Source organism: Dermacentor andersoni, chromosome 9 (assembly GCF_023375885.2).
Source record: "Dermacentor andersoni chromosome 9, qqDerAnde1_hic_scaffold, whole genome shotgun sequence".
Classification (NCBI taxonomy): domain Eukaryota; kingdom Metazoa; phylum Arthropoda; class Arachnida; order Ixodida; family Ixodidae; genus Dermacentor; species Dermacentor andersoni.
The window spans coordinates 24122432-24138111 of record NC_092822.1 but is presented as its reverse complement, the minus strand read 5'-3'; the positions used below and the strand labels follow the sequence as shown (position 1 = coordinate 24138111).

Sequence of the window (15680 nt, the reverse complement as noted above, 5' to 3'; positions counted from 1 at the left end):
TAAAGATGACCGGAAGCACGAGCCAATAACAGCTACTGCTGTAAAACAAACAAAAGGAAACCCCTGTGATGCTAATGGCAAACTGCCTAGATTAGGCCGATTGCTTCACTCCTCAACAACTACAGCAGCAAGCTATCGTATGCAGCTTTCTAGTGGTCGGGGGTTCCTCTTGTAAAGATCCAGTCATATAATATAATGACTTGGCGCTGTAGCCCAGCAAGGCGTGCTTTTCACAGTGCAAATGGGCCAGCTTGTCCATGGCAGTTGGTGCCCTGTGGTTGGGTTCACCTGTGATGAAAATATGCCAATTTCTACAGTAGGAGCAGAGTTAAAAACATTAATTTCCACTTATTCACTTGAAAACACAATGGCATTGTTATTTATCTTTATTTATCAGTACCTCAGATTCCCCAGAAACAGGGTCCTGCATGAGGGATGGGCCATTATTTAATGATAGAATGATTCAATGGCAACGTTATGGCAGTCTTGAAAGCATGTGGGTCGAAGTGGAGCACGGCGTCTTGGGGAGGAGTGTTCCAGTCAACTGCAGTCTTCAGAAAAAAAAATGGAGTGCAGGCGAGCTGTAGTCTGCGTCCGCAGGGGGTAGACTGCCTTTGCATGGTTCACGCAACAGGAGGGATGGTGAGCTAGTATAATTAAGCTAGTATAATTAAGGAGGGGCTAGATTCATTTTGTTTAGAAATGAGAAGATATTTGGCAATTTATTCTATATTCAAAGTCTAGGTTAGGAAGATCCGCCTCCATTTTGATTTAGCGACGCTGGTGTGATGGGAGTAACCAGAATAAATGTAGGGAGCTGCGGGATTTAGGACCGATTCAAGTGAATTAGGTTAGATTGGTGTGAGCACCAAACAAAGCATGCATATTCCATCTTGAAGGGGAAGCGCAAGACGACAAAGACAAAAGGCAGGAAGCAGAGGACAGCGCTTTCCTGTGGGTTTCCTGCCTTTAACGAGTACCAACTCCTGGATTAACGAGTACGAACTCGCCCAAATGTCGATTCTACATGCATATTCCAATTTGGTCCGGACAGGTTGATAACCTAGTAGTTTTACGGAGGGAGGAGCAAGATGCAAGTACCATCGAAGGTATACAAGGGTGCAGTTGGCTTCGTAAGAGATATTTGCTATACAAGAGGACCAAGACAGATTACTTGAAGGGGCGACACCAAGGTACTTGCATGTGTTGACAGAAGAAATCTGTGTTCCAAATGACATACTTTGGTTGATGGAAATCCTTTCTGAAGGGACAAGAAACTAGAAATGTTTTAGTAGCGCTCAGTGACATTAGCCATTGACTGCACCAAGCAGTTAACTTACTGAGATACTCTCGAGTGATTGGGAGTCATTGTCATTGTTGATGGGACACTAAACCACACAATGGTCTGCGAACAAAGGTATGTTAGAAGAGATGTCAGTAAAATTGTTAATGTAAATTAGAAAAAGGAGGAGTCCCATGCCAGTGCCTTGAGGTACCCTGAAGAGAACAGGACTTCTAACAGAGGAATAATCGTTAGCATAAACAAACTGCTCTCTATTAGTCAGGAAATTATGGATCCAGTCTAAGACAAAAGGGCTAAGGTTTAAATGAGAAAGGTTTAGGTGAAGCCGTTGATGTAGGAATTTGTCAAAAGCTTTTTCGAAATAGGAGAACAGGGCGTAGATTGGAATGCTTAGGTCAAGGTTGGATGGAGCTTATGTTGTTAGTGAACAGCATTGTGGGTCACAACATAAACATTGCAAAAAACACGCAGAGATTAGGAGCGAAAAAGTTAACAATGAAGATTTTATAGTGTGTGAGTAAATTTTATGTTCCACTATTTAGAACACATGCTGCTTAGGGAGAAAGGGCAGTAACTTCAGCACGATGACTGTGCATTCTTCTTTTGTACTGTAATAATCTTGCACACCTTTTGATCGTCTGGCACCACTCCTAATGACAATGACTGCTGAAACTGATGACATAGGATTCCGCTGCACGTGCTTTGTTTCTTAGAATTCCTTAATTAATGCCTCTGATGAAACTGATGATGAACATGATTAGCTTTATGGAATCATTTATATTTGCGATGCTTGCAGGGCTAAAGGTGATGTCGGGCAAAATGTGATGGTCATTAGAAAAGAAAATTAGACAGATGGTCAGGCTCATTAGTAAAAACGTGCAAATGAGCGGTTAAGTGCTTTGTAAGTTTGACAGACTCAAGAATGCGCTGGTTTTGGTCATCATATTGGACCAGTGGTTGCAAGCGACTGAGATCAAAAGCTTCTAAAAACTGTTTTGGGTGAAGAAGCATGTCTGGAAGAGTCAACGAGAAAAATAAAGTGCGTTTAGTTACCCTGGAAAGCCATTCGAATGTTTTTTCCACAGCGTGATATTTCTGTCACGCGCTCTCGGCGTTAAAGCGTTCAGCAGCGCAGAATGGTCTTTTCTTTTTTGTTATTTGACCACTTTGTTCACCTCGGCACTTCCCTCAAGGTTGCCATGAAACCGAAAATATGGCTGGCTTCCACAAGGCAAGTGCGTGCATGCCTGGAACGTAGAGCGATCCTATCCTTGCTCATAGTGTGGAGCTTGTATCAGATGCATAAAAATAAGCGGTGCGCAAATTTTTCACATTTGAATAAGAAGCGAATAGTACCATGAATTCACTGCAGTTCGAATATATAACTTGTAACGAAATCACATAAACATGAAGATACAATTACATCCTATATCTGTTGTGCACATTTTTGTTACGCTGGTTCAACCAGCGAGAAACATTTTAGAATTACTTTGTTATATCAGAGTTATAACTATGTTCGAATTTGTAAGGAATAACATGTACTGGAGACTACCGTGAGAAATCCAGATGCAAATGGGCGACCGTTTCCAACAATTCTGCTGCAGGGAAATAATGGTTCTTGGGAAGAGGCACCAGTTTTTGAGTAAACGAATACAGTAGCTAACCGTCGCTGAATAATTTCTGGTCATTTAGTGGGGTTGCCTTGCCTTTAGGCAAGCCTGAAATTTTTTAAAATTTTATTTAGGCAATGGAATTTATTTCTACATCTTGCCATGTTTGCACCACATTAAGGCAACGTGCAGTGCTGTAGTGCTGCTGGTTATCTGCTGTTCCTGCGTTTTATTACTGTCATCATCATGGTGCACTAGGCTTCATCATGTTTTTAGTTTCTCATTCACAAGTTCCTCCGTTGACCCAAGGTTTTGGTGTGAACGTCATTACATGCATCAAATGACGTAAATAAAAGCTTACAGATACTTTTTTCCCCGGATGTACTTCGTGCAACCTTAAATTCACCTTGTTTAGAAATGAGAAGATATTTGGTAATTGATTCCATTTTCAAATGTTGTTTTTCTCTTATAATCATGTTTGATTTGATTTGAAATTTTCACTACAATCAAACCCACTTATAACACTGCCAGTTTTAACTATATATCAGTTACAACAATGAGAAGCTGCTGCACCGTCCCCAACTAAAGATAACCCGCTTACTACAATGCCCTGGTGCCGCATTATCGGTTATAACTATGAATTCTGGCTCCTGGATGTCCATGCCGAAGGGTAGTGAAATGTGGAATCCTTGAAAAGAAAGGAAATTAGAAATTCGAGCCGCTGAATGATGGCCCGCTGCCCGAACAACCGCCGCGCGCTCGTTTTCCAGCCTTCTCGACGCGCCCCTCTCCCATCGCCTTTCCACCTCCCTGAACACGAATGTGCTGCGCCCATAGCTTTACGCCACACCACCCTGTGAAACGCGAATGGACAACGCCAACTGCGCTGCTCCAAAGATTGTTCGCTGGCTCCTTACTCAGCGCAGTTCAGCAAACAGCTTAATCGCTCGCGTTCATCCTTGTTAGTTGCATCAAGATCATTTCTGGCCATGTGGTCTCTAAGCCTCGTTTGACTTGCCGCTGAAGTGGAAAACGGCTGATCCGCCCACCGATCATCAGCAATGCACAATGTTGCCGGTGAAAAGAAAGTGCACGGCTATAGATTTGGAAACTAGGTGCTTCTAACCGACAAGGCGATCGCCGCGAATGTGCCTGCATCGGATAGCAATGGCAAAGATGACATGGTAGGGCAGGCTGCCTCAACGTTGTCCTCACAGGAGGCCCGGCAGATGATTCAGTCCCTCCAGTGCTTTGTTTCTGTGAGGAACCTCCCGCTGCACTACGTGGAACGCCTGGATGCCTTGCAGAAGGTTGTCGGCAAGCTTCGCCTAAAGCCTGCAAGGCCGACGGACATAGGGTTTTCTGCAAGCCAGTGAGAAGTATGTGGCGAGATGCTTGTGCCGATCTCGCCTCAGCATTTCTTCTGGATTTTCAAGCTTACAGGCTTTCTCACATTTTACAACTTTCTCACATTTTTTAAAAGGCCCCTTTTAGGGCTACCAAAGCGATGCCTTGGCAGAGCTCGCATAGCGCTTGCCGCCCGTGACCCCTCTTTGCAGTTGTTATAGCAGTGCCATTTTTTAAAGGGCCCCTCACCAGGTCTGGCCATCTTGAGCTGACAAGAGCAAAGCACACATTGCGCGATAACGGTCGTGTCTGCAAAGTATTACATCGCTACGGACCATGGAAAGATCTGAAATTTCAAACCGAATGTCATTTTTCCTTCTCCTCGCAGCCGCCGCGCTCCAAGCCGGAGGATGACGTACTCGTGTACCTGCGCCTATGTAGTCATGTCCGCAGTGTGACGTTGCTCGTGGCGACACGAGACTTCGAGAATTATTCAAGGCAACATCTCCTATCTGTGTGATCTGTTGCTTGAATTGACGAATTGAAATTTAGAGAAATAATAAAACACACAAACGGAATGTCTGCGTGTTTTTTGCTTTACTTCGCACCGAAGCAAGAGAGATCTACTTCCGTTTCGTCGGCTTGTTCCCACGGTCACGTGGTCATGTACGCAGGTACCAAAACTGTGCCGTTTTCTACCATGTTCAAGCGCACGTGATCATGCTCTGCAATCCACTTGTTCTGCCTAAGTATTCGCGTAGCACTGATTTATACCACTAGTCATGTGTCCTTGTGCACAGTGCGCAAAATCGTGCGCTGTGCGAAACGATAACAGCTCGCACACAACGGCGCCAGCAGAAGTGTGTATCGCCGAAAAACAAAAAAAGCGAGGAGAAAAGAGGTGAAGGTGGGGCCCGTGACGTATATGTCACGCGATCCTCGAGGTCCAGCATGGGAGAACACAGGGAAGGAATTTCGCTTGCGGAGGCTAGACGGGGCGAGGGGAGAGAGACTCACTACGCAGTGGAGCTCGCCTACTGAAATATCTATATCTAGGCTATTAAAGAGCCGGTTTGACGAATTTTTTGCGGCAGAACACTTCCTAGATGACACGTAACAACTTCCAGCATATAACCAAAATTTGCAATGGGGACTAGTGAGGGGCCCTGTAACGCCGACAGCCGCAGCTTGTTACAAGCAATCGGAGCACCCAAGTAGCAGTTAAATGAATTAACAGTCAGCAGCCAGATGGAGGAAGGTGGTGGGGAGGGGCACTGGCCTCCCCACCATTATAGTTTTCTTACAACAGCTCTGCCATCCCCCTATTCAGATTTTTTTTCATGCAACCCAGCAATAACAATTATTGGTTATGACAATTGCAATTTTCATGGCACTTGAATATTGTTATAAGTGGGTTCGACTGTATTTGAACACCCCTGACCAAATTGAAGAAACTTCGGCTGTTGTGAACTTCACAGTGCGTATCTGCGTACCATTTCACACATGAACGGACAAGAATTTCAAAGCGTGCAAGTTCCAAAAGGAGCGAGACATCTTTCCTTGCAGCTAACTCTCTTGCAGCACACAAATTCCTATTTACATTGCGGAGTTGCATGGGATTTTCAGACTACTGTGAGCAACTGCCAAGACCACATTTCTTTTCCAAGTTATTTTGTTTTAGCAGCTGTTCTTGCACACATTCCAACACAACGTATGCTATCATCTAAGAGCTCCAGTTGCATAAGTTCACACCATATCGCTGCTATTGTCCCAAATGTAGCCATGCCCAGGCTTTGCATACACATGCCACGAATGTACAGCATACCTTGGCGTTTCCATTTGCATCAATCGTCAAGTCACAACAATAGATACTTTTGTTTGTGTTCACAAGGTGGTCTTTTGTCCGTCATCAGTCTATGGGCACTATGTACAAGCCACCCAAACAGCAAATGCTTTACAACAAAACTTTGTGCGTCTTTTTGTCCATCTCATCAGTCTATGGATGCTATGTACAACTCACCCAAACAGTGAATGCTTGACAACAATGAAACTTTGTGCATGGAAAAATAAAACACACTGTCACCATTTTAAAAATAAAACCGTGATGACAAATACAACCTTCAACAGTTCCAACTATGTCATACACAAGATGGCAATGAGGTAAAGGATGAAGACAAATTAACAGATTTGAATTGCCTTGTCTTTGTTTGCAACAGGTCATCTTTTCTAGTCACACATTCGTTCTTGTGCATGTGTGTGCAGGATGCAACAGCCACTGTTCCGTCTCACTGGAGCTTCAATGTGTCGGAATGCTCCCACCGGCTTTCATATCTCTATTAATACAGCTACCATGCACTGCAATTTCATGCCCTAAGCCTCGCACAAGTCAGAATTCACTTGAAAGAAAAGCACGCTCTTCCAAGAGAAAGTCACATTCTTTGGCAAAGTCTGCAATTGGTCTACTAGAAGCATAAAACAGAAGTCTTTTGAAAGAAGTTACTCAAGTTCGCAAAGCCCCTTACAATGGTCATTTCCAGCATGTCCTTCCAAGTGTAGGGCGGCATTTGAGGTCCTTCACGAAATAACTACGATGCGTTTTAAGAGGAAGGTTCTTGCATGTGTAATAGAGAAAATGTACTGCAAAGCGCTGCTTTCACCAAGACAATGGCACCAATGAGCAACATGCACCATAGAATGATACAGCTCTTTTAATGCGCACTCACTGGCTCCAGCAGGGAAGCTGTGGCTCCCCTTCACATATGCAGTGGCGTCATGAATCAATGAAAACCTCTGACATACAGCTCTTGGTGTGTGCTCACTGGCTGTAGTAAGGAAATTGTGGCTCCGCACATGTCCGCTGCTGCATCATGGCTCCCGGAGGTGTTGACGGGGGTGGTGGCCCGGTGATGGGCCGGGGCGGCATGACCGACGAGGGCCTTGGAGGTGGCATGCTGGTCGTGTTGCTCCAGTGAAATGTGGGCGGGTGGCTCTGCTCCTCGTAAGGCATGGCCGTTGTGAATCGTGGTGGCTGCGGGGGTGGCGGGTGCGCAAATTGGGGTGGTGGCTGGTGCACAAACTGTGGCGGAAGCGGACGAGCTGGAGGCGGCGGAGGTGGCGGAGCCGAGGCATTGTACGTGGCAGGCGGGGGCAGGCCTTGGGTGTACGGAGGCTGCGAAGGATTGTAGGCCATGGGTGGAGCCGCGGGAGCCTGCGGTGGCGGGTACGACTGCTGAGGCGGGGGTGGTTGGCTCATGTGCGGTGGCTGTGGGGCGTACTGCGGTGGCGGGGGAGGCATCTGCGGAGGCGGCATGCTTGTCGTCGCAGCACTTGCCGCTGCAGCCACTGCGGCTGCTGCAGCAGCCCTCTTGTGGCTGTCGTCCTGAATCTGGACGGTGATGAGGTTTGGTCGGCTGACGGTGGGGTTCTGCTGGTTCTGGTATGCCCGGGGTGGCGGTGCCACCATCTGCTGCGGCGGCGGCTGCTGGCTCGCCATCACGGGTGGCGGCATGTCTCGGTACTCGGGTGGCAGGGCCTTCTGGGGGGGTGGGGGTGGTGCCTGCTGCTGAGGCTGTTGCTGTGGCTGCTGCAGGACGCTGGTGCGGGACACTTCGAGGGGCGGAGGCGGGTGCTGTGACACCGGTGGCGGGTGCTGCCGGGGGTCGCGAACCATGAGATGCTGCGGTGGCGGCGGGTGGCTCGCCACCATTGCTGCCATCTGCTGCTGCTGCTGCTGAGAGGGCAGGCCGTGCGACAACGCAGACGACTGTGAGGCCGCTGCAGCGACAGCTGCTGCCGAGGCTGCGCCCTTGAGGTGGCGATGGGTGATGTGGGCCTGCAGTTACACCATAACGGCACTGCAGCTGACCGACCGGAGTTGCACTAATGCAATTCACACTGCCTTACAGCCAATCTGAGAGTGAACGGCCCTCCTTATCTACGACAGTGTAAGAGCCACATAATCTAGCTTGTGGCTATAGGTAGAGCTTACCGTAGTGCAACCTGCAGTTTAGCAGTGTCACTCATTATCCGTTACACATCACTGCAAGATAGCTGCAATTCATCTAAGCAGGCTGTTCACGCAGAACATGATAAAGGTTATTTCCTGACAGCTCAAGCAGATGTTAACAACCACTTCAGTTGCTCGGCATTTGTGCCAGGGCGTCATTTCGAAACAAGTAAGTATAATTTAACATTAGCTACTGTATGTAACCATACAGAACTGATGAAATCCAATAATGACAAGATTAAATACAACCCTGCTTTCATGCATGAAAGTAAGGCAACACGTAACCATAAATTGTTGAGGTCTGGCCCAAAAAAGTGAACTGTGCACGTCATGTCCTAGTGAATTTTTCCAATGAAGCATTTGTCAGAATGGAGTAAACACGGTACACATTATGAAGCAGTGAAAAGGAAGATCAGGCAACAAACTTTATGCCGACTCGGCAAACAAGCAGTCACCTGCAGGTCCCGCTGGCTCAGGTATGTCCGTCGACAAGAATCCTTGCCCTGGCGACTCCCACCATAGGTACACATGAACACTGTCCCAAGGTTGCTCTGCTCGAGGCGCTGAACTTTGTCGTTGCACCTGTAGATGAACAATAGCCAATGGGCTTTGAAGGGCAGCTCACCGTGTTTTGGCATGGCAAACAGACAAACACGGTGTGTAGAAGCCACATTACCTGCTGCGTGACCTGGTAATGTGGGCAGTCACGCACGCTAGCTTGGAAACTGACGTACCTGTAACACGTCTTGTCAGCCTTTTTAGCACAGTCATAGCAAAACACATGTTTACACGGTATCTGAAAGAGAAGGGAAGTGCTGTAAGTTCATCTGGTATTGGCTGCAGGTTTGCATTGCACTGGCACCAAAGATTTTTTTGCTTCAATTACACAAGGAAATGTTAAACAATCGCTAACTGTAAGACTAACTGAATTTGCATAATTTGCTACCAAGCACAGCGCAGATGTCTTTTCATGGTACGCTTGTGTAACTGTCCTTCTGGTGACAAGGTATGCTCATTTTTGTCATCAAAACATGCAGGTGCGGCATTGCACTCACATTAATTGCCATTCGTCACATGGTGAACATTAAACAATCACATGGTGAGCCGACATTGGCTGCCTCCAATTTTGACATGTTACGCGACTTTCACATGACTGGTTGCATTCAATGTTGTCACATGATGTGTCATCTGCTTTATTTCCTTCCTCTATAATACAAATGCTCCTGCCATTTCGCACTCACGGAAGAGTTACTGCTCTGAAATCACTTACCATCCGACCGTAAGTCAAGATGGGCAGGGTGCATTTGTCACAGCAGTGGATCATTGGGTTGATGAGCTTCTCACCAATCAGATTCACCTGCAACAGAACCAAGGCAATGAGCGCAAAAGGTACAGTGATCCCTTACACAAGGTACAAAGAGATGCTATCAACTACATGTGGTGGACAGGGCGTGAACATGCAACCTCATACTAAAGAATAAATTGCAACATTATATACAAGAAAGTTCACTCCAACAAGAACATTAACCTTAGCACTTCATGACAGGCTACATAAACTGTGACCTGATACCGTTTAACAAAGCGATCAGCTGCGGTGGTTCAGGGCTTTGGCATGCCGCCTGCAAGCAGAAGGGTCGAAGGCACGATTCTTTGCTATGGAACCTGGATGCAAAAACGCTGTTGTAATTATATTTAGGTATACGTTAAAGAACCCCAGCTAGTTGAAATTACGCTGAGCACACCACAATGGCATCTCTCATAACCTGTGCTCTGCTGATGGATGATAAACCCCATAATTATGGGTGTGCATTTTGTGTTCCACCAGTTCGAGCAGGCAGGCACACAACCTTTCCCTGGGTTCACTCCCCCACGCGTTTAGGCTAGCACACACTTGGTGCCAGAAGCTTCATGCAAGAACTCTTTGCATCCACAAAAAAATAAGGCCGATTTAGGACCTTCAGCACATTACAAGTTCACCAACGCAGGCATCATCATTTCACTCCTTACGGCTTTCCTTAAGAATTCATTTCCCGCACCTTGTGGTCCCATCTGAGCTTCTTGTTCTGGTGCAATGGCTCCGGTGGCCCCGTTCGACCCAACGGTGAGAATGTTGGGGGCTCGATCGTGTCGGCCAACAGGCTTCGCTCATCATCATCATCCTCAAACTCTGCAAGAGTGTTCAGGGAAGACTCATGTCTCATGCAACAAACAGCACAATGACACATTTTTTTTTTCAAGCACAACGTACAAAATGGGCATGCTATGACTGATGCCCAACCCAACCTCACTCACCCCTGCGATGCGGTCGGTTTATGATCACACCAAAGCAGTTTCGCAATCGCTTGAAAGGATCGGGAGCACTCGCGGCGCTCGTACCGTGGTGGTAACGGGCAAGTATCGAACTCGTTCTAGTCGCGTCGCTGTTCGGCAGCCCGCTAATGAGGTGCCTGTTCGGGCTCGCGGTGGCGAACTGGTAAACATCGCGAGTTTGACCTCTGGACGCCGAATTCTCGCGAAACAAGAACCTGCGCGGCGGCGGCGTGCGGTACAAGTACATTGTAGGCCGTCAATACCTGCTGCGGTCCCTGGAGCCAACGCGGCACGCGTTTACAGCACAACACTTCATAGCGCGGGCCGGCCCGTTCAAAGCGAGCAAGATCGCCGTAACTACGCGGCGTTCGACATTCACGCGTGATGCACTGAAGAAGAAAAGGGGGGCAGAACTGAAAGCGCGTGCACATTTAAAACACCAATGCGCTTGCTCGTACCGAAGAGGCTCCGTGGCGCGCGCAAGAGCGGCACGAGCAGCACGCGCCAGACCACGAACACGACGCGCACAACGCTCGAAAAGTGAGCAACACTCGGGCGCGGCACATTTCATGCGCGGAGTACGCGAATGATCGGTGATGAGACAGCGATGAACATACTGGTGCACCGGGAGGGCTCGCCTTTTGGGTTGTTCTCGACGTCGTCTTCGGCGGCCGACAGATTGTGCTCGAGTTCTTCCTCCTCTTCGATGGCGGCGGTGGTCTTTTTGCCAGCAGTGGACGAGGCTTTGCGGCCGCGCGCGCTCTTGCGACCGCGCCCGCGGCCCTTGGATTTGCCCGTTTTCTTCGCCGTTGTTGCTGGAAATCGTGGCAAGCGCTGGTTACTAGGCGAGCAGCGATCGCTGGATTTTCGAGCAGCTGTTGCCAGCTTTTACGTCTACAAGAAAGAACGCGCCGCACGGCGCGGCGACGTGGAAGGCAAAAAAAAAAGTGCGCCGTTGTTTGACAGCTGCGGTTCACGTAAGGGAACAGCAGCTTCGCAATGAGTCTGGGAAAATATGAAATCGTTGCTACTACGTACGAACTGGCGAGCGCGCTCGAAAGTGACTTCGCAATTAGTAGACAAAAAATATTTATGTGTAAGAGAGAGGAAAAGCTGGCAGGCTCTTTGGGAGGCCCTACAATACCGTCGTCTGTAAATAGATTATGTAAATAAAGCAAAGAAACAAGCGATTTCGGCACATGTTAGCTGTTTGGGTACCTGCGTCCGCCATCTTGTGCCGGTCAGAGACGTAATGAAAGAGGCGGTTTCATTGGACGTGCATTAAACCCTCCCCACCATTGGCTCACAATCGATCACGTGAACACATTGCTTTTGTCTTGAGGGTCTTGAGTGAGTGAAACCGATCGTATTTGTATTCATTTATTTTGACTTGCAAGTCGCGGGAACGTATTTTGCGCGCAGAAGTTCTTTGCCCTGAGGCCCTGATAACCAATCAGCTATAAGTACAATAATAAATTTGGCCCGAGGTGACCCTGATATTCTCTGCAGAGCGTGGAGTGTGCGCTGTGGTCACATGGTCAGTTCCGATTCTCATTGAAGTCGATCGATGCCCCCGAACATGCGTGAGCGAGCTTGGAAGTGATCGTGAGGCTTGATCTGCATTGAGTTAGATCTGCACTGACAAAAGCACGCTTTCGAATGCCCCTGTAAATCAAACACATAGACACACACGCTCCAGGAACCTCATGTGCTTTTGGGTATTCATCGTAGAATTCCGCATGCTCTTTAGAAATGAATAAATCAGTTTCTTGTGGAGTAAACATAAAAGTGGCAGTCCATGCATCTCGGCTTGTGGTCGCTTTTCTGCGATCGGTACTGGTAACGTCACACGAGTTGAAGCGAGGTCTTTTCGAAGATGCCCAAGTCAATGCTAAACAGTCAACTACAAGCACGTGGGGCACACTTTGTGCTTCCGATGTGGACTAGACCTCTCTCCTGTAGTTCTCACCAAAGGTTATCACAGCAGTTCGTGCACCCGTAGAAACTACGCGCGGGTGGATGTGGGACGCGAACGATGCTCACATCTTCCTGCGTCCGGGTGCTCGTTCCATCGAGAGCCACGTTAAATCGCAACGAACCGATAGTGTTCCTGCCTTCTAAAGCTGAAATACGATCGCCAGCCTCTCTTCGTCCTGTGTTAGAACAACTCGAGCTGGTTTGCTAGATCGTGAACGTTATTTTGGACCCACGGCCATGCCCACGACTGCTTAGACAATAGTCAGGCTCTCGGAGGCCGTCTCTGCTTATGCTTTCACCATCATCATCACCACCTGCCGCCAAGTTTCGCTCACTCTACGATAGACTAGTACAGAATCATATGGTCGTTCGTCGGCGTTGTGCGTGGTGTTGTCTTGTAAGGTTTGACCGAAAGCAAGCTAAAAAAAAAAAAAAATTGCCTGCTTGTGATTTATTCGAGAATCTTCTGGACCTCCGATCATTCGTCGAACAAATGAGCCAGCCTCTGGCCGACTCCGTCGATTTACGGGTCACATATTTGCACATAGATTAAATTTTATTTCCCCTTAAAGTTTGGCCGAGAGACAATAACTGCAGCAGTCGGTGCGTTCGAACAACGTCGCGCAGGCGTCTCAAGCGGATTCGATGCAACATGGAAGCGAAGCGACTTGAGAACAAGCGGCGAAAGGAAAAAGAAAACTCCGGCAAGGAAGTCGACAGTCGAGCCGAGAAGAAGCGTGAGTTTTCTATCTGGTTGAGCCGTAGTACAACCTCTCCGGGAGTCTAAAAGTGCACCTTTCTTTGTGCCGAGTCCGCCGTGACGTAAACGTGCTTTTTGTTGACATACGGCTTCTACTAGCTCAACAGCTGTATCTTGCAACTACCCTTCGTATCGAGTGCAGCAGGCGGCGTTTCAACGTGGGCGCATGCGTTACTTCTCGCGAATGAATGGCCAGAGTCCGCGGTTGCACTGAAAACAAACAGGCCATGTGTTGACGTTATCTACAGTTACAGGAGCGCGTTTTCAAGTGCAGGCGTCTAAATGTGTGCATGTTTGGGTTGTTCAAGGTCTCCTGAAACACGACTGGAGTCAGACGCATGCTGAAGTGAGCGCTACGTTGGATGTGGGCTTTCCCGTGGATTCCAACCAAGTGACCCTCGAATGCACGGACTGCCAATGTTCCGTCACACTGCCTGGTGAGTCAGCGTTTTACTTCACGCATACTCGAGCCCCGGACGGCGGGTCGTGTTGAATAATTTTTTTTTTCCTTTTTCCCTCTCTCTCTCACACAGACTTTTGTGCGATGTCGCGTGGTGTGGCCTTTTGGAGCGAATTAATAAACGAGGCAGGCGCATTTTTTGGTGTTTCTTCCGCGGGTATCGCACTTCGTGCTTGCACGTTTTTACGAGGACCATCTCTAATTTCGCCATTCACATACATTTGAAACTCCGAAATGCTCTGCTCAGACAACCACTGAACATGGTTTTATTAACTTGATTGCATTTGAGAGAGGAGGATAATTTCACAGGCTGTAAAGAGCAGAACCTTGACTTGAATCGACAAGCTTTGCTTTTTAAACATTGCCGAAGATGGTAAATTCCAAAGAAATCGAAGCACAAAAGCAGGTATCACAAGTATGTAAAATGTGGCAGTTGGCATGTCTGAAGTGGACAAAGATAATGTGTTAGTTGTGAGCTTATGTGAAATTATTACATTATTCATGTGTTATTTCAGAGCGGTGTGCACCACATCATTTTGTTTCGGACGAATGAAGTGTTTTGCACAAAAGCAAGAATGACTTCAAAATAAGACGGGACACAATGCACAAAGTGTGAAGCATGCGTCCTGTCCCATTTTCGAACCCGTTCTTAGTTTTGTGTAATACAGGTGCTACACAGCGCACTGTCAATCGTAACCAAGTGTGATTGCAATCGAATTTCTTACATGCGATTGGCTCCTTTGTGCAAGCTGTGGGAAAGAACCAATCATGATCGAGAATTTTAAACCAGGTCAGGCATGATTGTAATTGAGAGTAACTGTGTGACACTGGTATAAAATGGTGCATTTATCCGAAACAATGCAAAGCTAACTGGCCCCAATTGCAGCTTTACTATGCCATTTCATTTCTGTGTGCTTGCAGAATTGTGATATCTTTTATTGCTGAGTTAGTAACGTAAACTTGAGGACCATTAGTACCCTTGAATTTTAAGATTTTCAGCGATTTCTTGCTTTAGCAGTTGATGGCGTAAGTAATTATGAACATTGCTGAAATGATAGTGCTAATGATGATGTAGGCTTCGGCGCATGATTCGTTGGGATGCTAACGTATTTGTTCAGAATAAGCGTTTTAGCTCTCAGAACTGTTCATGGCAAATCAGTTCTTCGGGAGCCCGCAGGGTGGAGGAAAGTACATGAAAGGAAAAAATTGGCATCCGCCCGAATTGTAGCACGAAGCTACTAAGGAAACCCATGCAGGTTTCTCAGAAAGAAAGCCTCGCAGTTGAAGAAAAATCCATCCGGGTCCGAGACTCATACTCGGGACCAACATCTTTCCGAGGTGGACACACTACCATCTGTAAATGTGACCATATGTCTGCAACTAACCCGGAGGCTAGTTGATCGCAGACCGAGGGCGAATTAATCGACCAGTCGAGCCACTGGGAGACTCAATATGGCAAATCAGTGCTGCAGAAGCCCGCAAATTGGAAGAACGTGCATGAAAGGGAAAAATTGACGTTCACTCGAATTGTAGCACGAGGCTACAAAGGAAATCCATATATGTCTGTCAGAAAGAAAGCCTCGCAGTCGAAGAAAGAACTATTCTTGTACTCCATATAATCTAAAATAAATTTCAGAAGAATAGTATCACTCTACATCTTCTCGATTGCACAACCTTCTTTCATTCATAAATATACATGTGCCCATTGCTTCACCACTCCAGAAGTTTAGTTTACAACCTTCTTCGTTTGATAGCAGCAGCCTTAAAGGAGCACTGGAATGGATTCTTCAACTTGTCTTTGTTATATTAATTATATGAAGGTCCAAACCTTAGAAAGATTACTGGCAAGCATCACAGCGTTTAGAATACTTTGCCGTAGTCCTTCTTTCTACAAACCAGTTATGGGT

General features: G+C 47.2%; 2 protein-coding genes across 5 annotated transcripts in view; one reads left to right on the top strand and one right to left on the bottom strand.

Annotated features, from left to right (window-relative positions):
• Positions 1-368: 368 nt before the first annotated feature.
• On the bottom strand, positions 369-11861 carry LOC126527301 (uncharacterized). Of its 3 annotated transcripts, none has more exons than XM_050175087.3 (7): positions 11795-11861; positions 11194-11391; positions 10303-10433; positions 9537-9623; positions 9001-9062; positions 8722-8848; positions 369-8092 (listed from the first exon to the last, which is right to left on the bottom strand). In XM_050175087.3, the coding sequence occupies exons 1-7, from the start codon at positions 11805-11807 to the stop codon at positions 7076-7078; spliced, it is 1635 nt and encodes a 544-aa protein (XP_050031044.2). In that variant the 5' UTR covers positions 11808-11861; the 3' UTR covers positions 369-7075. The 3 variants fall into 3 exon arrangements, with proteins under 3 accessions (XP_050031044.2, XP_054924626.2, XP_050031043.2); XM_055068651.2 differs by having other exon boundaries at positions 11215-11391; XM_050175086.3 differs by lacking the exons at positions 11194-11391; positions 11795-11861 and adding an exon at positions 10559-11010.
• Positions 11862-11940: 79 nt separating this feature from the next.
• Positions 11941-15680, top strand: part of LOC126527302 (ubiquitin carboxyl-terminal hydrolase 19-like) — a 44474-nt gene continuing 40734 nt past the window's right edge. For both annotated transcript variants that reach the window (XM_050175088.3, XM_072284448.1), the window contains exons 1-2: positions 11941-13290; positions 13622-13750. In XM_050175088.3, the coding sequence (XP_050031045.2) occupies positions 13206-13290; positions 13622-13750 (214 nt within the window). In that variant the 5' untranslated portion in view covers positions 11941-13205. The remainder of the gene's footprint in view (positions 13291-13621; positions 13751-15680) is intronic.